Genomic DNA, 22,849 nt, shown 5'->3' with positions numbered 1-22,849 from the left:
CGTAGGAACGAACGCACTGGGTGTCGACGTGACCGAAACGCCGGCAGTGTGAGCAACGTGGCACCTTGCACTCGCGACGCACATGTCCCGAACCATGGCAGCGCAAACACTGCATAGGCCGACCTGGTGCAACCAACAGCGCTAGTTCACCGGCGACGCGAATCTGGTGTGGCAGGTCGTCAACCTTCAGACCACTCTTGAGCTTCAGGAGCACAGTCCGAGTAGTCGAACCTTTCTCGTTCACTCCTTCCACACGCCAGCGTTCCCGAGTAACCTCGGTCACTTTGCCAAACGCCGCCAACGCCGTACGTACCTCTTCGTCCGCCACGCCGTGTAGCAACCAATGAAGCCGAAGCCTCACCTGCTGCTCCTGCGGGTCGATGACAAGACAGCGTCGCCCTTTGACCTGAAGTTCTTTCAATCCAGCCAACTGCTTTGTCGCCTCTGGGCTGTTTAATGTCACGGCCCACACATGGTTGATCTGGTAGGCACCCAAAGCAACAACGTCAGGGATCAGCCGTTCCTTGTGCAAAGCGTGCCGTAGAAAGTTGTACTGCGGTGTATATTGGTACTTATGACCATGTAACTTACAGAAGTCGCAGTTGAGTAGCGAAGTACGTTTCCACTAGATTTCTTCTGCGCACACGCAGAGCCATCTTTCGGCAAACGCAGAAAAACCCCTCCTCGCAATGTACGGTGCTGCCCCGACACGTGGCGCGCCACTTGTCCCATGATCGCGTCCGCCTTCATGGCACGTCGGGGCCCGGCTAAGTGTGCCGATCGCGACGTTTGGATGGCGTAGCGCGTTTGAGTAGGCGGTGCGCACGGGGTGCGATAGCGCTATCGCGTTCCACTCTTGAAGGTGAAGCTTAAGCGTCCTCCAAATTTTTTCTTTTATTCTTACTTTTTGTAAATTATGTCACATCCATGTCCACGTCTTTTCCCATCCACATATGGGCATAGAAGCATAGACAATCTATGAAAAATTCATGAAGAGCTTTCACTATGCAAGTGGTTACAAAGGATTCGTCACAGTGAGTGTAGCTTTACACGGCTAGACATCGAAATTAACGACAATCACTTATTTACTTTGTTACAATTTCTGAATAAGAAGTGCAGGGTCACAGCACAATTTTGTAGCATTATTTTTATTCCAATTGCAAACTCCTCAGATGAAGTAAAAGTTTTTCGGCTAGGTCACGAAGCACGAGGCGCGAAATTGTCTAAATAAACGTTTCATGTTTGCGTCAGAAGAGTTTTAGATTTACGGCGTTCAGCAACATACTAAACAACATAAATAGACCCGGTTTCATTAGCCGTAAAAATTTATTACTTGATCCAGAAGCGTGAAAGGAAAAGAACGAAAAGAAGAGGTTGATAAACCGCCACGCTGGCTCAAGAAGTGAATGAAAAGAAAGAAAAATAAAGTACTTATCGAATAGGCGCAACACTGTACGCGTGCAGCTAAAATGTAAAAAAAGAAATAATAATTCAAGTTGCATGTTGTGCAGTCGTTGAGCGTTGTTGTTTCACGTGCGTGGGAAGCTTTGCCGACATGTTATTTATCTTTCTTTTTCTTTTTTGCACCGCCTTTCGTGCGTTGTTATCAGGCTCAGCGACACTTTGCCTCCTACCACTTTCCAAAGCTATTACTCTTGGACCGTCGGGAAGCCCGGCGTGTTAAACGCTCTTAATTTCCTTTGTGTGTGTCTCCCTCTTCGATTCCTACCGTTTTGTTCTTGTTTTTGATGTTCTTTCTTTTTCTCTTCCTTTTTGTGCTCAGGCTGGCTGGGTTTGTCTCAAACATGAAATAACTCCTGTCGTACTTAGTAAAACCATAAACTGTTCCCCGAATATCTCAGCTTCCTGCACTCGACTGTAGATAAGATAAACTCAAAATTGCAACCTCCTTGTAACCTCAGTAACTGCGCTGAGCCCGAGGGTGGCGGGAGGCAAGCATCCCTTGCGCTCTGTTTGCTTGTTTTATAGCAGGGAGGTCTAGACGCGCCCAAATTTGCACCGAAAAGAAATGAGAGGAAACCCAATAAAGAAGAAAACAGACAGCCCCTCTCCCTTTCTGTGTGTGCATGCGTTGCGAGTGCGTGCGAGTGCGCGCGGAGCGCTTTTGCTCCTGTAAAGCTGTACTTTTGGCAAACATCTCATGCACGAGACAGAGCACCCTTTCAAGGAGAAGCAATAGTGATATAGTTGCTGTTGGTTTGTGCGTGCTGGCTGTCCACGATAGCGTTTTTAACAGCCTGTGCTATTTCATTTTCTCGTCCTCTGTTTCCCCTTCCTGATTTGTCTTTCTTCTCATTTTTTCATTGTTTTATTTATTTTTGTTTGTTTCGTACGATTCTGGCATATATTCTCCAATTAGGGCTTACAGCAATTGCTTGCAGCAATTGCCAGCAACTGCCATTGCGACTTTAATTCGCAAAACTCTCGCCCAGTTTCTTGTGCCAGCTAGCACCCGCCACGGTTCTTCAGTGTCTTGTATGGCCGTGCACTTAAATATACGTAGGTGCTATTTAAAAAATACCACGTGGTCAAAATTAATCATTAGCCATTTAGTACCATGTCCCTCATAGCCCCGATATTGCTTTGGAATGTTAAAATCAATCACTCAATCAACCAATCGATATTCTACCAGCCCGCTCGCTGTTTTGCTCTCTCTCTCTCTTTCTCTCAACTTGGTGGTAACCGAGAGAGAAGTAACAGCTAATTATCGTCGACAATATCCCAAGCGACTGACGTACACTTAAGAATCTTCATCGCCGTGATCACAACGAATAATTTATTAAAATACTCCTGTCTTAATTAAGCGCCAAGTTCGGTTTCTCCCAATCGTACGTTCCCTTTAATAGTGACGACACTGGCCACCACTGAGATGAAAACGATGTTCCGTGACCACATATTTCAAGTGCGTGAAGTGCTAGTAGCAGCTTCCCACAGTTCCACGCGATGTCATCGTGGAAGCCGCATCTACACCTTCCGAGCAGGCCAACTGCGGACGTACCCGCTCATCTAAAAATCGAGTGCGCTAACGTCACGCTGGCAAACTTTCACTCAGCAAAGCTGAAGCCTTACACTCAGGAAAATTACCCAGTCTGTTAAATTTACGCAATATTAGCAGTGTACGAGTACTTAGACGTTCCAGCCTATCTTTCCTTTTTTGTGTGTGCAAATTCGCGTAGTTTATTGCGAGTTCGCGAACGCAGTGGTAGTAGAGTAACTTCACTGCACTTGACGCAGCCTCTCGCCTCTTGTGATTGTTCTTTTTTTTTTTTGTTCCGTGTCATTTCGCGCTCTTACAACTCCCACAAGATTGCTAGTCAGCGATACGAAACTCGTGTCGACCTTTACAACTTAGTTTCGTCACACCGCGTTCCTTTTCTTGGACGATCGAACGCTGTAACTCTTCTCCGCCCGCCTCCGACGCTCAATCATCAGCGAAATAAGGCTACGAGCGCCTTCGTCGAAGTGAATCGACCTGGCAGCGGACTCTATTATGAGTAAATTATTAGATTTGGCCTCCAAGGTCTGCCCCCAACAACCATGACAGTTTGTTGCCAGTTTAAACGATTACGGCGCAGGCCGACGCAGTGACTGCAAGCAGGCGTAGCCCTTCTCCCTTTTTCATTCTTAGTCTTTTTTTTTATTTCTACGCGCTACAGACAGTATAACAAACAAGATATATATATCCTTTCTTCTCTTCGCAAGAGAAATGAGCAGAATATTTCGACACGGAACAAAAAGCCCAGGATATAAAATAAGGTCTACGTTATGTACTGAGCGTAAACCACGGTCTTTCGCAGTCGGTTCGACCTGCCCGTCACACACATGCCCTCGGCAAGCCACCGGCGAGAGCGGTCCTAATCAACCGACCAGAAGCCCCACTGTCAAACACCGCTCCTAGGGCGGCGATGAAAGGGAGCAGGGAAGAAAGTGAGGCAGGTGTGGGGAGAGAGCACGCTCCCTTTTACCTCCTCTCCTCGTCGTCGGGCCACGGGCAATCGGCGATGGACAAACAGAAACAGTGGCGGCGGCGGCGGCGGCTGCCGCGTACCCTCTCGATCGCGCGACCGTATGTTTGTCTCCCTGGTCTCCCACTGGTTTCCATATTTAGACCGCGTCAATGCTACGCGAACGGACTTTCCGAGGGAGCGCGCCGCGTATGTGACACCCACGGTTGCCCGACGACGACGCGGTATAAGCGAGACGCGTGGGTAGTCTAGCGGGCGCTCTCTCTCTCTCGCTTCGGTGTTCAAGTTCCTTTCTCGTCACACGTCATCCGCGCTCTTTTCGAGACGTGCGAGGGTGGAAGGCGTAGCGGTGTGTCTTGAAGGGCACCAACATTGGGTCGAACTTCGCCTTCTGTCGCCTGTATTTTTTCGAGCGAAGTATAAACAACGGCGACGTTTGTACGCATGCCTGCTCGACGACTTTATTTTGTAAATTGTAAAGGCCTGCAGAAGGGCGTTGTAGGCGCGTTGTTGTTGATTTTACAAACGACGCGGTTTGATATAAGGAACACATGTCACCCACTGTTGTTGGTCTAGGGCTATACCGAACAGTGGACGCTCCAGCGAGCACCTCGTTCGATAATATAAGAGAAAATAAAGACTCTTGTTACGACAAATGTCAACCGTTCTCTATATTCTTTTTTTTTATTTGCTTCCATTTCCTTCATTTTCTTTTTCTCGCAATAATCATATCTCTGCCGAAGAATGTTGCGCTCCGCGCCTAAAGGCCTAGCGGTTCTTTGTCACCCGACAAGAAGACCACCAAAGAGCAGGTCAGCTTACGCTCTTGAAACCGGGTGGAATGCTTCAAAGGTAGACACCTGCGTCCTGCAACCGAAGGCGGGGCTTCTAGGTTGCTCCCTTTCGAAGCATAAAAAAGAGCGTGGTACGTCAGAATGCGCAATCACGACCGACGCGTTCTTAAGGCGAAGCCCCCTTTTCTTGCCGAGCACGCCGCGTCCTGCTGTAGGACGCTATCACGGCAGCGGCCACCGCAAGAAGAAGCTGCTCCTCGCACCGAGAGCGCCCTTTTCATCTCACGCGCATCGCAGTCGCGACGAGCACAAAGGAGGCTGGGATGAAAAAAGGGCGCGCGCGCAGGGAGGCCGCTCTCTCGAGGAATGAATGGGCCAAGGACGCGGCGACTCAATCGGCAGTCACGCAGGCTCGTCAAATTCCTCGCGACACGGTGATCGCGTCGTACCGGGACAAGCGTCGTTTCAGTGACCTGCCTTGGAAGAGAAGTGATGTTCGGCAACCCCTGACATTTCGGTCGCGTTCAAAACCGCGCTATGGAGGCCTCGCTTTGAACGAGAGTGGGCGGAGGGTAGTTGGCGGCAATTTTTTGACAAGGGAAAACAAAGCCTTTCGCGGTCAGACGCGCTGTAAGAATGGGCAAAATTTGTTTTTGTTTTTTAAGCTAAAGGGCGGGTTCACGTGTTAGAGGATTTCGTTTTACTTGGCATCGTATAACACCCTCGAAACGGGGTGGCCTTCATCGACCAGCGTCATCTATCTTGCAATGTCGAGAAAGTATAGTGATGGCATTTATCTGAGGCTGATGTTTTGCGTGCCCGTCGTGCCATCATTTCACATTTTAAGCGATCTCTCGAGTTTATTTGGAAATACCGGAGATTACTGAATACTCGAAACAGCAGCGCACACCCAGTAAATACAATCCGCAAGTACACTCTTTATCGTGTTCGGCCTTTTAAAAACCTATATATACTATACGCCGACGACTGATTGGCACCGTCATTTCATTAAAAATAAACAAAACTTGCTCGTAGTTTCCCCTCGCTTTGGTGATCGTCAAGAAAACGAGCCTATCGATGCTAGTCACGTGAACCGTGCTGCCAAACATCGACGCGATGGCATTGACGCTGTTGTTTTTCGCCACTCGAACGTACAAGCAACTACGGCGAGTCGCCTCGCCAAGCACACTATAGCGCAGGAGCGAATACACCGATTAATTCAGCGAAAATGCTTCGTTTTTCGCGCACCGTCCCAAGTGGCAGTCGCAGCTAACGTGCCTTCGAGGCCACTCGAAGAGAGCAGCGCCGGCGCGAAGGACAACCCGCGAACACACACGGCGCCGCCGATCACTGTACGTGTGTGACAGGCAGCGCTCAAGAAAAAACAAGCCGTGCCCACTCACGATCTTGTGGTTGAGGTGCGCCAGCTCCCGCTCGGTGACCTTGCGCCGGTTGTGCTCCTGCTGCTGGCGCTTGAACTCGGTGATCTTGTAGACGAGGTACATGCCCGGGAAGGCAAGCACCACGAGCGGCTTCATCAGGCCGCTCGGCATGGCCCTGCGACCGGCCGCGGCGGCGGCGGCAGCGGGCCCGGCCTCGTGACCCGACGAGCCGCCGCGGCGATCGGCGGCCGCGCTCGACGCGACCGGCTCGCAGCAACGCATGCGCCGCTGACGTCGCTCGCCCGTCACGTCGGCTCCCGCCGGTCGATCGCGGGGAAGCGCCGGAGCAGGATGGGGGCCCGCCTCGTCGTCGTCGTCGTCGTCACGCGACACGTCACACGACGACGGGCCCGGCAGTCGCGGGGGCGTCGCGTACCCGTCGTCCTCACGCGACCACGCGTCTTCGTCCTCTTCGGAGTCGCTGCAGCGCGACGACGCGGCTCGGCCCCCGCGCGTCCCGACGACCGCGGCGGCTGCGTCTCGCCGCCCGCGGCTCGTCGTCGCGAGGGCAGCAGACGACGCGCCTGCCGCCTCGGGCGACGACGCGTCCCCTCGCAGCATCCCTCGCGGCAGCCGCCGGTGCAGTGTCGTCGTCGTCGTGCGGCGGGATGCGGGGGCCCCCTCACAGTGGGCCGCATGCTAGGGCCGGCGACCGGCTGCAGCTCGGGGGATCCGTCTCGAAGCCTTTGTTCTTCTTGAGCCCGAGCCTTGGCGCACCGGTGCCTGAGCAGCGGCCGGAGGAGGAGGCCGATGTTGCGGCGACGCCTGGGCGGCCCCGGATCGATGGGCGCGGCCAGCGCCCCCTCCGCTTCTTCGCGGACCTCCTCACGTCTCGCGGGGGCTCCTGAACCCTGGCATTTCGCGCACCGGAAGCCGCCACCCAGCGACCAGGCCAATATGTCAGGCTCCGGTAGCGCCCCCCCTCCCCCACCCCCCATCTTTTCCGAAGGTGCTATCCAAGGATGACTCCCTCCGACAGAGTCGCGAATCCCTGTGTCGTGCTCGACCTTTGCACCTTGCCATTACCTACGCTGAAAGATGTCAGTTGCTATATCGGTATACACTGAAACTTTCTTGGCTACGCTTGCGGTTACATTCCTTCGTCCGTGCTCTGCGCCCCGTTATCTCTTCCTTTTAGGAAGTTCTCTTTCACTCAAATTGCGTCAATTGAGATCATTTGCGGTGACATTATCGGCAGTTACTGTGGCTCCGAGATCGTTTTCTGATACCCTTATTCAGACACCCGCTACACCCTGTCTCTTGTTCCCGGCTTGCCTATTCCTACTTGGCCAAAGTATCTCCCCAGTACATTATCTGCAATCCAAACGACATCGCTTCGACGTGTTCCAAGTGAAACGGTCGCTTTGGTGGTGACCAAAGAAAGAGCTCCCTGCGCCTACAGTGTGACAGATTTTCCGAGCGCATTTTTCCAGCAAGCACTGTTCACGCGTTCTCACCTTCAAAGCCTTTGCGCCGATGGGCTCTTCGTTCGAACAGGCAGGTAAAGAAAAAGCAACGAGAATGCTCAGGGCCTGCGCGAGCGCCGACGGTGCTCTCCTTAAGCAAACAAACAAACAAACAAACACTCTCTATCTCTTTCACACACACGCACGCACGCGTAACTACCCCCACATCACCAAATAAGTCCCGTTTGCCGTGTTATTATTTGTTACCGGCGACGTTTGCTTTCTTTCTCTCCCGCGAACCTCTTTGTGTCATTTAAAGGACGCCGAACTGAAAAAAAAGTAATGCCTGTGCAGCTCTTGTTTAAAGCACTCCAACTTCGTTCCGGTTCAGTTTCTCCTGGGAAAGCAGGTTCGTCATTTAAAGAACCGAGACCGACCCGCCGTGGGGATGTAGTGTCTTTGGTGTTGCGCTGCTAAGCCTGAGGGCGCGCGATCAAATCCCGGCCGCGGCGGCCGCATTTCGATGGGAGCGACATGCAAAAGCATCAACGTACCGTGCATTGGGTGCATGTTAAAGCACCCAATGCACGGTATATGCGGTACAGTGTCTTATAATCATATCGTGGCTTTGGCATGTGAGACCACCCGAGATTTTAATTAGATAATTAAATGAGACCGTTAATTAACTGAGACTGAGATTCTGGATCATCTGCTTTGGCTGTGTAGTGTGTCTTTCACAGACTGTGACAAGAAAAGAGAACGGTGGCGACGAGTCATTCAGAGTGAAGTTCTTTTAGATCAAGTACAGGCCGTCCAGAAGGCTCACGATACGGCGGTAAGGTTAAACCTTACTGTCCCGACGTGGGAGCCGCCTGCACCAACCTCAGGGTTGATCTTCAGGACCTGAATAAAGTTCACAATACCATACCATACCATACCATACCATACCATACCATACCATACCATACCATACCATACCATACTGAGACCGACTCCATGGCTACCCTGATCTTCTTCCTTTACTGTACCTTAAATCTGAATGCATATTTGCCAACCCTCTCAGATATTCCGTAAAGTTTGTGAATTAGGGCTCCTTCTAAGAGTTTACGAACGTTGCGTCAAGTTGTACGAAAAAGAAATTCTGATGACGAAAACAATTTAACTCATCGTCATTCAAATTTTCTGTTGCAAGTCTCCTGATGGGGAAAGGACACCCGGGGGTAGTTCCTTCGAGCAACTTTATACAGGCAATTACTAAAGCAAACGAAATGAGCAAGATTAGAATCGCTGAAAAAGTAAATAATCTAAGAATGTTTTTTCTTGTCAGCCTCTGCTATTCCAAGTTTGCTGCTTCTTGTGTTCTAAAAGTAAATGCTTGTGCGTCAAAAGGTAAATGACCGTTAATAAAGTGCTTACCTATCCTTCAAAAAATCAAGCTTTACATAACCGCCTCTGTGTCGCGACCGCGCGACATTATTTTTTAAAGTTCACAGGCTGGCAGGAATGTTGAATGATGATGACAGGCGAGAGATGCAACCTTCTGCTTGCAACATCTTCCATCGCGCTACAAGAAACGTCGTGTAAACTTAATTCACCAACAGCTGTACGGGGTGTGCACTCTTCTTAATTCTTCATTTTGTCGCACTTTTTGATTAGCTATAGATGGGCGTCAGCCCTTCGCCCTGCGGATCAATGTTGGAGCCCTTCTATTGGGAGCTCGGTTTAGAGGAGGCAAGTAATACACGTTTTCACAGGTTGAGAACGGAGAGTCGATTGGCTTTATTCCGCACTAAAAGCAGATTTTCCAAGTGGCTGTGGTGGCGCAGTCGTGCAGCCACCTCGCTTCCAAGAGAGAGAGAGAGAGAGAGAGAGAATACAGAGAAAGGCCGGGAGATTAAACAGAGGTAGTTCCGGTTGGCTACCCTACACGGGGGGAAGGATTAAGGGGGATAAAAAGAGAAAGAAAGTGGAAGGGGGAGATAGAGAGAAAGCGACACGAGCGGAAGGGGGCGACGTTCTTAAAGTCTATCGTTAAGCCCCGTAGACCGCCGGAACTTTAATAACGCGAGTAAGGCCTTCAACGCGGATGTTCTTTCAGAGCACTGACCTAAAGCTTTCAGTTCTGTTAGTGGAAGAAAGAGCAGGGGGAAATGACTCCCGCGTGGAGGCCAGGCGAAGTAACTGGATCTCCCAAGAGCGGGGACAACGTGTAGTGACGGGCGGTCGCTCCAGTACTGTGTACCAGGTGCAGCAGCCGGTACTTTGGAACGACGTGGTAGTTTAATGAAGCCGGTCCCGTTTGTCTACCGCGATGCCGGCAGCGTCAAGCTGCTGATCAGAACAAAGACTACGGCGCAGAGCTACTACTTAGTCCATGCAATTCCCCAAAAATCTTTCATCCGCTCCAGATGGCGGTCAAACCGATATTCGCATGCCTCTATAGCGTCGAAGGTCGCATGCCATGGTTTAACTGCCGCGTAGACACTACAATGTTTTCCGCTTCAACGCGCCCTCTCCCCTGCATTCTGTGAAAATACTTGTGAATTTCTTGACGTTGCCTAAGATTACATTCGATTGACGCTAAGAATGTTTCCTCTTACAGCGGTGCTTCCATTGCTTGTGGCGCATTCCAATGACAATCCTCGTGGTCAAACTACGATGACTGTCAGCGTAGTTTTCTGCAGGCGCTGCAAATACTCTTGACCCGATGCTGCAGTTGTGGTTGTTTCCATGCGATCTTACTTTATTCTATGGTTTCAGGGCTTCTTTTGCTCTCATGTGTGCTTTTTTTTTTTACTTTGACTTCTTTCACACAATCCTTTTTTTTTCTACTGGAGTGCATGTGTTTCTCTATCCAAGCTGCCAGGCGCTTTCTTCGCTTTGTCATTGTGGTCTTCTTGGCACCTTCAGTACGATGTATGTGTGCGTTCGATAGCACACCATGAGACTGGTAACTCTAGTTCCACCTTATCGTCCTGATGGCTAAGATTCTGGTTTCTGTAGCTGTAGATTTTGGTTTCAGCTGCAGCTGAAAGGACGCTTGACTTTGTGGGTTATCACCAAAAACAGCTAGGAGAGATGGTAAGGCTCACGGGGATGAATAAGAAGCAAATAGCTAGACCGGTGTGAGAAAGTAGACTAAGTAGTGAGGAGGCGCAGGTGCAAGTATTTACGTGAGCGTCATGTGAGAGCGCGTCATCACCTTCTTGGCTCGTTGGGTTGCGCCCACAATCGGTTGGCCGAATGCCTCACCCTCGCAAGAAGACTGTCATGCCCGAAGACTGTCACCGTGGCCGGAATCGAATCCCGGCCACGGTGGCCGCATTTCGATGGGGGCGAAAACGGAAACACCCGTGTACTTAGATTTAGGTGAACGTTAAAGAACCCAAGTGGTCGAAATTTCCGGAGTCCTCCACTACGGCATGCCTCATAATAAGAAAGTGGTTTTGGCGCGTAAAACCTCATAATTTAATTTTTTTTAACTTGCAACAAGTACAGCGTGTCTTTGGACGCAAGAAATGAGACAATTTTTTTGTCTCTGAAAGTGCGAGTGGCGATGGCGAAGTATTACAAGCAACTAAATGGCGTGCAAGTTTGTTATACAATGGTTAAAATCTACAAGATGATCGTGTTGCCGAAAGCTGCCATATTTGCCATTACAATTCTGCGCTTCTGTTGGAAACGCAGGAGAAGCCGTTTTCCCACTCTTCTCTCGTTGAGTGCTCGTGATCTATGCTTTCTGCAGCGCGGTCAAAATGTGTGTGTGTACGCTTCAGGGGTGTCCACTACCACGAGGCCGCCATATCAGATCTCGGTGACGTGAATAGTGCGTTTTTACATGTCCGAACCCCTGCTCCAACAATTGGCGCGCGCTTTGAGCTGGCCGCATTGAAGCGCAGCCTAATTAATTACTGGCTGCGTTCTCGAGAAAAACGGAGGCTTTGTGTAGCCTACGCAATTATTGGATTGACAGTTATCCCATAAAGAAATAATACGAAACTATTTAAAACGACCAATTCTTTCCTGCGTATAGGCGGAGACGTCCGTGGACAGACTAGGTGAGGCATCTCAAAAGTTTCCAATGTCACTTCTTTCTGGATTATTGTGAATGAGCCCATTACCAGAAGTGTCCGCTCTGTCATTCCTAACCCGAAAATAGGCTTAATCCTGTGTCTCGCGATAAGCAATGCATGTGGGAGTTGCCACTCGAAGCAGCGAACAATGGAGATGCAGCTAGCCCACTGCCACCACCGAATATGTTACAAAAACTGGATGAAACATTATGTCGCCTGAAGTTTTGCCCTCACAAAGTGACGGCAATCTAACCTCCGCATAATTTACATTAATGCACTCCCCTTTACGTGGTAAATTTGGACCCTTTGTTCTTTACGGTTTTTTTTTATTCACTGAAAAAAAAACAAGAAAAAGCAGTTTCTCCCCGAAATTCTCTGTTCTTTTTTTTTTTTCCAGCCCCTCACGTCTCTGCTGAAACGAAGGCGTGCTGATAAATAAGCCCAAGCAAAGGCTTCTCCATTGAAAGTTGCTCGTGCATCGAAGATGCGTCTTTTTGAAAAGACAACAGCAGAAGAAAGCGAAGCCCTTCGTCATGCCAAGAAAGAGGCTCAGATGGAGCTGCGCCAACGCCAGACCCCAGAGGCCATCGCGAAGATATAGAGTTTAAGCGTTACGAGCCGCGAGTTGAGCGGTGAACAAAAGGGATAAGAAATGACCTCTTCAATGATTTGCGCCTGCCACAAATGAATTCAGGCGTCGCTTTGTGTTAAACAGCTTCTGCAATGTGTGGATAGACTGCGGTTCTTATAAATGTTACTGTTACTCATAAATGCTGCTTTAATATACTGCGACTCGCAGCAAAATACGCTGCATGAAGCTTTAAGTCGTGGCATTCTCGCTGAAAATAAATTCGAGATTCACCCAATTTCAATGTCTGGTGAGAGATCATAAACTGATATATGCTGCCTTTTGAAGGTGATAACAGCAGGTTTTGGCAGAATGGCGCAATATGAAAAAAAAAAAAATTATTCGACGCCTCTTCCCATTGTCCCACATCTAAATATCCTGCGAAGTTTATTGTGTAATCAATCTAGCTACTCCAATTTAGACTTTCAAATGTCCGTGGTTCTTTGATAAGTACATTAAGCCAACCCGGATGCTACAAAATTTCGCAACCGTTGGTGAACAAAACAGAAACAGAAATAAAACAGTACGCAGAAAATTTAAATCTCTCAGTTCAATCTTTATGCTATTTTCACACGTTAAGGGGCTCAACCCTCGTGTTCACTGCCTTGTATTTGTTTTTCTAGCACTGCGTAGCTTCCATGAGAATTTGCGTGAACAAACAAGAATAGCATATCCCAACTTGATGAGAAGGAAAAAAACTACCTTGCCTACGTTGCACATGCCCCTACGTGTTTAAACAGCGTAGAGAGTAAAAAGTTGCTCATGTTACGAAACATGGATGCCAATATTGTCGGCTGGTAAAGTCACAGCATTATAATGAAGCCGAATAAAGGAATAAACGTGGCAGGTTTCCTGTGACAATGTGATTGCACATGAGCGTTAACCATGCGTATCACCAATTCATCAATTTCACCAATGTCACTTAAAAATCTCCTTGTGGTAGTGTGTTATGGCATTCGTGAAAGCCGACAAACCAGGGTACCTAAATTTACATTAGCACCAAGGTTTGTCGGCTCAAGGTCCATCACTGTACGGTATTATGATTATTTGAGATACATAAGTGAGAACAAATGACTAGTGATCATTACGGGCGGTTCACCTCTACGTTCGCTATACATATTGCGGCACAACTGTTTAGAAAGTGTAGTACGGTTCCTCATATCACCCGCTAACGCAGGAGAATGTGAAGAGAAGATGTGATTTTGTTTTCATTTTACGCCTATCTCCTTATTTTTTTATTTATTTTTTTATTTTTGAACAGCAATTGCAGCGGAAAACATGGCGCACTGAAATCTGCCTCTTGCAAATAATCTTAAACATCCTTTCCTATTCTCTCCTTCCTAAAGAGTAGGCAGGCGTTGTGCCCCTCTCGGTGACAGTGGCCAGCCTGCTCTATACCCTCTTTTCCTCTCTGACCATTTTGTACGTATGCTTTCATACGGAATAATCGAATGATCCATGTGTGTTCGGCTGCTAGCTTCAGAATAACTGAGAACTCGACCATGCTTCGTTTAAGCTCAAGGGCTAATGGGTCGAACCGAACTGCGGGCCGAGCCGCGTCCTGCCGGATCTTGATCTTTAGGGCCCAGGCCGGGTACGGGCCACATTTGAAATCACCGGACCGCGCTCAGGCGGGTCAACGCATGGCTTTTTCGAGCTCGGGCCAGACTCGGCCCTGAAAGAACTGCCCCCTGCGGTGCTCCATACTCGCCGGCGCCCTGCGAAGTTGCGCGCTGTCACAAATAGCGTTACTTCATTTAGCTTGCTCAAATTCCTTCAGTACGTTCATGTCTCAAAAAAAAAAATGCGCAAGAATAATCAGGACTATATCTTCTGCATCATGTGTGAGGCCGCTGGTTCTATTGTGGCTCCTGGGTTGCGTCCTGTCAACCTATAGACACATCGAGGACTTCACGGAATCGTTGTTTCTATGGTGTCAGCCTTGCAGGATAAGCACGTCATCGTGGACGCTGGAGTATAGTTGTTTATGTTCACGGAAGCTCCATTCGCTTCTCGCGTACAGATAACAGAATCGCCTCCAGCGATTCCGCTGACCTGGGTTTCTTGCTGAGCTGAGCTGCAGGAGTCAGTGTTAGCAGCGGATGTTCGGCTTAATTGCTTCGCAGTTAATTGTTGAGCGGATGTCTTCTTTGTTTTTTTCCGTTAGTTCTTGGGAAACCTACCCAGTGTTCACAAAATTTTCCTTATATCTAAAAATTTGCTTTAACCGAGTTCGCCTTAACGGAAATGTATTATATAGTAAAGGTTTCATGATTATTTGCACAGAAGTGTGCTGATTCTGACGGCAGACATACCGGACGTTTCAGCGAACACTTTCAATTTTTTTTTAATTGCCTTTAGCAGATAGCACAATTTTAGCTCATGGGATGGTCTGCTCGAAGAAGCAGACATTACATACACAAAAAAAAATGAAAAAAATAGTCGGCTGATTAACAAAAACTCACTAATTAAGTTTTTAACGAATTACCTTATGGCACATATTGCAAGTTACAAATTCTAGCCGGGGAGTTCGCAAGGCGGATCCACTTGCTACGAGTTCTCAGTCTGACACCAGTTTCGAGATATTAATTCACGAACTTTATGGAGAAATGCATTGGCAGTCCAGTTATTTTCGTGCTTGAATGTATAAAATGAAGTTTTGTTAAGAAAGTAAGTGGAACGACAGCGCCTTTTTACCGCAAGTTTGACGGCGCATATCTAATAAATGCTGTCATCCACACAATACTCTTCAAGCGGACGTGCCTTGCAATCTCACCCGCTAGAATTTGTAAATTGCAATATGTGCCATAAGGTAATTAATTGAAAAGTAACTAGTGCATTTTTGTTAGTCCATTACGCATTTCATTTTTTTTTTTGTGCAAGTAATGTCCGCCTCTTCGTCTAGCTCATGGACTAGACTCATGGACTAGACTTGTGCTATGTGCCGTAGGCAATTCTCAAAATTTTGTGAAATTGTTCGCTGAAATACCTTGGATATAAGGACGGTCGAATATGTTATTTTATTCGATTAACGATAAATAATTCACCATTTTAGCCTTTAATCGATTAATCCCTTTTGATGCAGAGTTTTCCCACCGTTAATTGATTGATCTAAATTTTTGCAGGGCACTTTTAAAAAGGTTTAAACACTGTTATCTATTTTTGTAGAACCCTATTTTAATGTTTGAGAGGTGGAACCAAGTTTGAAACAGAAGTGTATACACGCTTGATAAAGTATAAGCTTTAACTTGTTAAAAACTAAATATAGTTGGCAGTAGTGGCTTTTGAAAAGATAAAGACATATGTTATAAAATGGCATTTAGTGCAGAATTAAATAAGATACATGACAACAGTGAATCCCTGTACAGTACTGCAGTTAAACGAGAAATAAGAAGAAATGGCAGAAGTCAAAGGTGAAGTCCAAATAAAATACGCAAGAAATTGCGATATTAACACGGGGAAAAGAAAGTTACCGGATTAGGATTTTAAACCACACCCTAAGTCAAAGGTGAAGTCCAAATAAAATACGCAAGAAATTGCGATATTAACACGAGGAAAAGAAATTTACCGGATTAGGATTTTAAACCACACCCTATTTCCTAGAGAGCGAAGGAATGTAAATTGGCTGGGATGTTTGGCGGAAACCGACACCTTTGAACGGCCACACCACCAGCTGGCAAGAATAGATGCTCGGACGCTACAGATTTGCTGGAATCGACACGAACTCCATCGCCATGTCACGTAGTCCATGCTCACATATCTGCGCGCATGCCGTGCCACGTCTTCAGTGGACTGGGTGAGTGGCACGACGATCAACGACTAGGTTTGCTATGGCATGTCTTGAACTGCGAGGACATTTCAAGCCTCCGGCTTCGGGCTGCGTGGTGGCGCGTGCAATGTGGAGGGGGGGGGGGGGGCGGAGAGGGGAAGCGCCCGTCTCGGCATCACTCGGAAGAACAGTCGGCAGTTGCTCCACCACAACTGCACAGTCACTGCTCATGCGTAACCGATCCCGAACGATTTCGAAATTTTCGCGCCACTACTGTCAAACCCTCGAAAACGATCAATCGAACAGGTCTAACTGATTCAGTCGGCTACATGAAAGGTGGACATCGACGAATAATGATCGTTTCGCGGGATACATTCAATCGATTAACCGATTAATCGTTCATCGGTATTACCAACCCTGATATAAAGAGGATTGAATAAGTCGACACAGGCTGCATATCTATTGGCACACTTCGAAAACGTCATAGGGACCGAGGAGAACGACAGCTCGCGTTCTTGTGGGCGATGGTGTGTTCCAAGCGCCAGTTATATTTTGTACGCCTATATAAGATCTCGCTTGCTATTGAGGCCGTCCTGAAAACGCCGTATTCCTTGAAAGAACTTTCCTGTCGTCGTCACTAGAGTGCAGCGACATTGTGTGAACAACCGCGCGGTAGGCCGAGCACATGCCTGCGGCTATATTTTGCAGCGTGTATCGATGGCTAATAACAGAAATAGATCTTCCAGTCACACGCAGTTTTGACTGATTCTATATTTTCACGGAAAAAAAGAAGGGTGGGGGGAATTGTATCTTTAAAAAAGAAGAAGACAGCATCGGAAAATTATTAACAATGTTAGGTGACTGTAATTCCTTGTGGACCCGCTGATTCGTCTCCGGGGACACTTACTATAGATAGCTATATTAGTTACTGCTATGAGGCATGCGGGTTCTGTGACAGTGCCTCGGCTCGCGTTACATTCCACATCGAAACATTTGCGAGGAGACACATTGTCCGCTGGCGTCTGACTCGACCCACCAGGTCACGACCTTTGATTACGTAGCCGCGAGATTGGCCCAGCTTCGATTACACTGCCTCCGAGATCGGCCCAGTTTACTCGGTCAGGTCACCCGCGGAAAGTAAATGGGGGGGGGAAGAGGGGGGAAATAAAGGTAAAATAATGTTTTGAAAAAAAAGCTTATCTATAGGCTACCGGATAAAAGGCGGTAACGTGCCTATATATGAACGCGCCCTTTCTTACTGTTCCGCTTGGTCGCAGCATTCAGTGGGCACACAGGCGCCACACGCTCGGAGAAACACCAAAGAAATTCTGTGCGTGGAATCATGGCGCAACTGATAAACAGCATACCATATAACCTGTTAGCTATTTAAGGCTGGCAAAGGGACATGGTTTGCACAGGAGTTCAAATAGATGTCGTAGACCGGGCCGCGGTGGCTTATACGGCGTCCTGCTGCTGAGCACAAAGTTTCGGGTTCGAGTCTCGGGCGCGGCCCCCGACCGCAAACCAAAATGTAATTTCATACCGAAGTACTTTTCATTGAACTCAAGTACCTTCGTTAAAGCGCACATTTTATTCAGCTCAAGAACTTTTCATTCGTGAAATTATCGGCCGCGGCACATCCAAGAAGCGATCGCGTGGTTTTTTTTTTTTTTTTTTTTTTTTTGCAGAAGACGTCACCGGTTGTCATCCTGTTCCGCAGCAAGGAAACTTTCTCGTTGTCGTTACCTCGCCAGCGCAACATGTTCGTCACGGCCGGACTGGCTGCACCTTGACTATACTAAAATGCATTGTAATACTAGTATTGTAGTACGCTGTAACGATACTGATAGCTCGAGATGGTTGCCCCACTGAAGCACCGTAATTAAAATCGACTTTGGGCTAGCTACCCGCAAACAGCGCGGCTTTCTGTGCAGGGCTCCGGTAGTGTTGAGTGAGCCTCGTGCGTGCAACGAACGCTTACCGCTCGCCGCGTAATGAACAAAAGGCTAGCGATCGTGACCGCCGGGAAGGATTGAAAAGTATATACGCCATCGTCACGCCATACCGCAGTCGGCCGTGCAATAAGCGCGCAAGCAGGGACGATAACGCACCGTTGCAAGGTAAATAGTAAAAGCGCACTGGCAAGCAGTGCTTGTTTGGACGGCAGGATGAAACGTACGAACGACAAATTGTCCCCGAAAAACAGCGCCGCGAGACGGAGTATAAGCATCCGCGTTTATACAATAGGCACGAGTACATGGGATCGAACTTTGTGTGCCGCTCACCTTCTGTCCGTCCCTAGTCGAAACAAACGCTGGTCACGAGCACGAAAAACGCAAGAAAGTCGAAAACCTGCGACAATGTCGTGTTTGCTCTATACTGGGCAGCGCTCGTGTCAGTACTTCTCTGAAATTCGTTTTCAGAAAAAGTCTAAATATTTGTACAGATCTGGAGAGAGAGAAAGCGTGAACAGAAGGCGTGAGGTTAGAGATGTTAAGCTGGAGAGTGTCTCGTTGGCTACCCTATGGTCGGCGGAGAGAATGGGGGAATAGAAAAAAGGGAGAGAGAAAGAGGAACACGGTGAACGTGCTCCCGTGCGCGGACGGCACCACGCAGCAGTCAAAGGTGCTCGCACGAGCCAGTCACTCTTCAAAAAAAAAAAGCACTAAAGGGCCTTCACATGCTTTCTGCGCCGATGATGGGCGGTGACGGTGCACCAGTAGTGTCTGCATACGCCCACTGGACGATCATCTAGCCACCTCACTGCATTAAACGTTGATTGTATACATTTGAGGTGCGCGAAAAGAATGAGGGGGCTCGAGGGGCTCGATATCTTTTTTTTATGCGAAAGCCTCAAATTGTTCATTGAGCGAAAATGCCAGCAACCGGCGTCTGTAGCAGCGATACGGCACCTAAATTCCCATTGGCTGCGACGCCGGGTCACAAGCGCAGCTCGACTGAGCAGAGTGGGCGAAAGGGAACACCTGCTGCCGCAGTAGCACGCCAGGTTTTGAGTGAGGGAGCATCGCCGCGATGCCAAATCAGCCTCACTCTCGCTCTCGAAAGTCTGTGTTATCCGCGCGTTCCTTGTCCGTGCAAGCTCTCGCCTGCGTTCCAACTACACCTCGGTGAGGCGAAATCGAAACTCGCTCTCTTGCCCGCTAGGAGTTCGTACCTCGAAGGACCGCTCAGCGGCGTTTCATTGGATATTAATGCTTTCGCATTCACAACTCATAAGAAGTGCTTAAGTGCCCTCGATTATTATTATCTTTTGTTGGTTGCAACGATATGATGTCAACAGAAAAGGAAGCCAAGTGAAAGGTATCGGGGATAAGAACGGTTCCTTTAATACTAAAGCGTAAAAATATTATGGAATAGGGAAATGAAAGGGAGAGAAAAGGCAACTTGCCGCAAGTGGGAGCCCAACGCACGTCTTCCGTATTGCGCGAGAGATGCTCCCGTGGACTTCGAGATCGCCCCAGCACCATTGTGATCTTGGAGGTCACTTCCCTACCATAGAGCTTCCTACAAAAAATTAACAAAGGTAAGTCTGGCTCTAGTGTCTACAGGAGCATCAAGTACGACGGTTCAGCTAACATAGGAATGATGGGTAATACCACAGCCTTTTATGTGGACTTCTACAGTAATAAAATTTGCCTGAACTTGGTCGTTCTGGTTCCAAACGGCTTTGCAACTGTACAACTTTATCATCTTCAGCAAAATGCTGCGTTATAAGTGCAACAATGTACAATTATTTCTATAAACCGAGACTAGTCCTCATATTCGGAAATACGTCTTAACTTGAATTACATTTTTGACTTGAACTAAATTACGCCCGTCGTGAACGTGTCCAAGAGGCTCACAATGTTTCCTTCGGCGCGTTCAATTTAGGCGTCATTTAGATCAAGTCAAGCGTGGGCTTCAAGTTAAATGTGAATTTCTGAATGCGGGAGTTACTGTCTTGACGTGTTTAGGAAACTGATTTCTTGAAGAATTAGAGAGGTAAAGCGCAATAAATAACGCCGCAAGAACGTCCGTATCTACGGGCACGAATATGAGATTTAGACGTACGTTAAAGAACCCCAGGTGGTCGAAACACCAGGTCGTAGCCATCCACTACGGCGTGCCCGGTAATCATATCGTGCCTCTGGCATGTATGGATGGATGGAAAAACTTTATTTTCGTCAAAACGCATGTGCGGACGATTCCGTGCTAGATGGCCATCAGCTCATGGCTGACGGCGACCTGGGTGGCCCACTCCACGGCCCTGGTCTGGATGACCGGGTCTGAGCTGGCCAACACGGCCTCCCACTGCTCGAGAGAAGGATCACGCATAATATCCGCCGGTGGCGGCGCTATGCTACAGCTCCATAATATGTGGTCATAGGTGGCCAGTTCCTGGCACCATTTGCATTCCGGCTGAACGTCCGGGTAGATTTTGTTTAACACGTATGGGTTACTGAAAGATCTCGTCTGCAATCTTCGCCAGACGCTTTCCTGCGCCTTCACCAATTGCTTGTCCGGTGGAGGGTAAATTCTCCGCTCAAGTTTGTAATGGTTAGTAATGTCGTGAAAGGACACCAGCCCATCTCTCGTGGACCTCCCTGGAACGTCCGGCTCACCTGCTCGGCTGACGAAACCTCGAGCATTCATGTGAGCCGCCTCGTTCCCAGGGTTCCCAGAGTGGGCCGGTACCCAGACAATTTCCACCTCCGTAGTCCCTCGCCCCGTGGCCCGATTTAGTAATCCTGCCGCTGTGACAGAGATTCTGCCCCTCGCCAAATTTCGGATGGCTGTTTTAGAGTCGCTGAAAATCAGGTCAGCTTCAGTATTACCTATAGCTAGCGCTATCGCCGCCTCCTCTGCAGTTTCTGAGGAGCGGGTTTTGACTGATCCAGAGGTGACTAAGCGTCCCCGCCCGTCCACCACCGCAACTGCAAATGCGTCCTTGTTCTTATACTCGGCGACATCTACGTAGACTGCCCCGTTGTACTTCCCGTACTGGCATGTAATACCCCATAATAAACCACCGCTTGCATGTAAGCCCCACCATTCTTGGTGCACGTGAATGCATTCTTGCACTGCTGGGTAGAAAGTGATAAAACCTACCCGGTCGCATTTCAACTGTTCATATCAGCCATTTGCCAGAATGTTTATATCTCTAAGCCATTACATGCAAATAGCCAACATTATTTGCTTAAAACACAAGATTTATTTCGCCGATTCGACCACATTGTGATTCTGCAGGACAAACACGCAATTTGTTCTAATTGCCATGAGAAAATCAGCGTGCGTTGTGAGAAATATGACATCAGGGTAAGGAAGAAATATTTTAACTTCTATAAAACTCCCAATAGGGGTGCATTTTCCTAGTGTACTCATTTAGGACAGCTCAAATCCGGCACTTACAAAAATTTATTTTTGTCAGTAGACTGTTCATACTGTATACATTCTGAAACCTCTGAAAGACTTTTTCTCGAAGAATATTTTAATATTTTTACCTTTTCAGAGTTTAGACATATATTGGTCGACTTCGTTATAACGAGGTTTTAAAATACAGCACTATAAGTGCAATTATCCCCCAATCATCATACATGTGGGCAGAGCCATGCCGTATATAGAAGACTATGACTGCTTCGAAATTTAAAACAATAAAGCGTAATATATAACCCCACAAGAACGAAGACTAAACATATCCATGCACTACCCATCCTTCCAGCGGTATGCTGCTGCTCATGATAATTGTTAGGCATCCCCTATGAAACGGGGTGGTGACAAATGGTCAGCTAGCTTGCTTGAGTTACTCAAGCAAGCTATTCGGGCAAGCTACTCAGGTGTGCTATACATGCTTTTTATTCTAGCATTTTTCTATACATCTCCGTAGTATCTTTTTTCTTCTCTTCCTCAATATTACTCTATCTACCTTGTACCGCTACCTATGCCTGCAACGGATCCGGTCGTATCAATCACTTCCGTGTTTTTTTTTTTTTCCACCAATACTCTAAACATCTCCTGCTTATCTCGACAGCTGACCGGTTGATGCTTCGACCAATAGGATGGTAGCTGAACAATCCCAGCGCCCTCTAGTGGAAAGAGATAGACAGGGACACCTTATTTACAAGAAAGTCTGAGAGGTCGACCTGAGTTGACGAAGCTGTAATGACGAAGACGGGATGACGACTAAGGCATATGACGACACTGGAATTATTTCGACCAAATTAGGACACTGGAGCGACCACGACGGCATGGCGATGACTGTGCGAAGAGGGAGGCGTGATGACGACGTATTGACGATGCGATGAAAACGACAGAGTGAAGACGCGGAAGAGCGACGATAACAGGACAACTAAGTAACGATCACAAAGGCATCAAGGCTTTGAAATGACAACGACGGAGGAACGACGATGGCATGGCGATGACGGTGTGTTAGTGTTGGAGCTCACGTCCGCGTCTACGTCATCGTCTGCCGCACCAGGCCGCCTCGGCTTGCACTGTATCAGGTGCTCGTTTGCACTACGCCCGGTATCGGCCAATGGTGCACAACAGCAGCCAAGGGCCAGCAGCGAGCACCTGAAAAGTGGAGGGAAGAGGCAAAGAAAGCTTCGCTGTAAAACTGTCGGTATCTTACTGGCTTTGCCTTTGCAGCTGCTGAGCGCGAGGTTAGCAGAACCCCGGCTGGTCAAAATTAATCGAGAACAATTCACTACGGCGTCCATCGTAGCCAACTGTGCCCGCTTCGCGCTGTCAAACT

General features: G+C 48.2%; 1 protein-coding gene across 2 annotated transcripts in view; it reads right to left on the bottom strand.

Moving 5' to 3' along the window:
- The window catches only part of LOC126541236 (uncharacterized), a 64,650-nt gene extending 57,477 nt beyond the window's left edge, over window positions 1-7,173 (bottom strand). For both annotated transcript variants that reach the window (XR_008614712.2, XM_050187929.3), the window contains exon 1: window positions 6,184-7,173. Coding sequence is in view for 1 of the 2 variants with exons in the window: in XM_050187929.3 (XP_050043886.2) it covers window positions 6,184-6,783 (600 nt within the window). In the remaining variant the exon portion in view is untranslated. The remainder of the gene's footprint in view (window positions 1-6,183) is intronic.
- Window positions 7,174-22,849: the final 15,676 nt, after the last annotated feature.

Source organism: Dermacentor andersoni, chromosome 2 (assembly GCF_023375885.2).
Source record: "Dermacentor andersoni chromosome 2, qqDerAnde1_hic_scaffold, whole genome shotgun sequence".
In the NCBI taxonomy this organism is placed as follows: domain Eukaryota; kingdom Metazoa; phylum Arthropoda; class Arachnida; order Ixodida; family Ixodidae; genus Dermacentor; species Dermacentor andersoni.
Note: the sequence above shows the minus strand (reverse complement) of the source record. Positions and strands in the feature narration are given on the sequence as shown.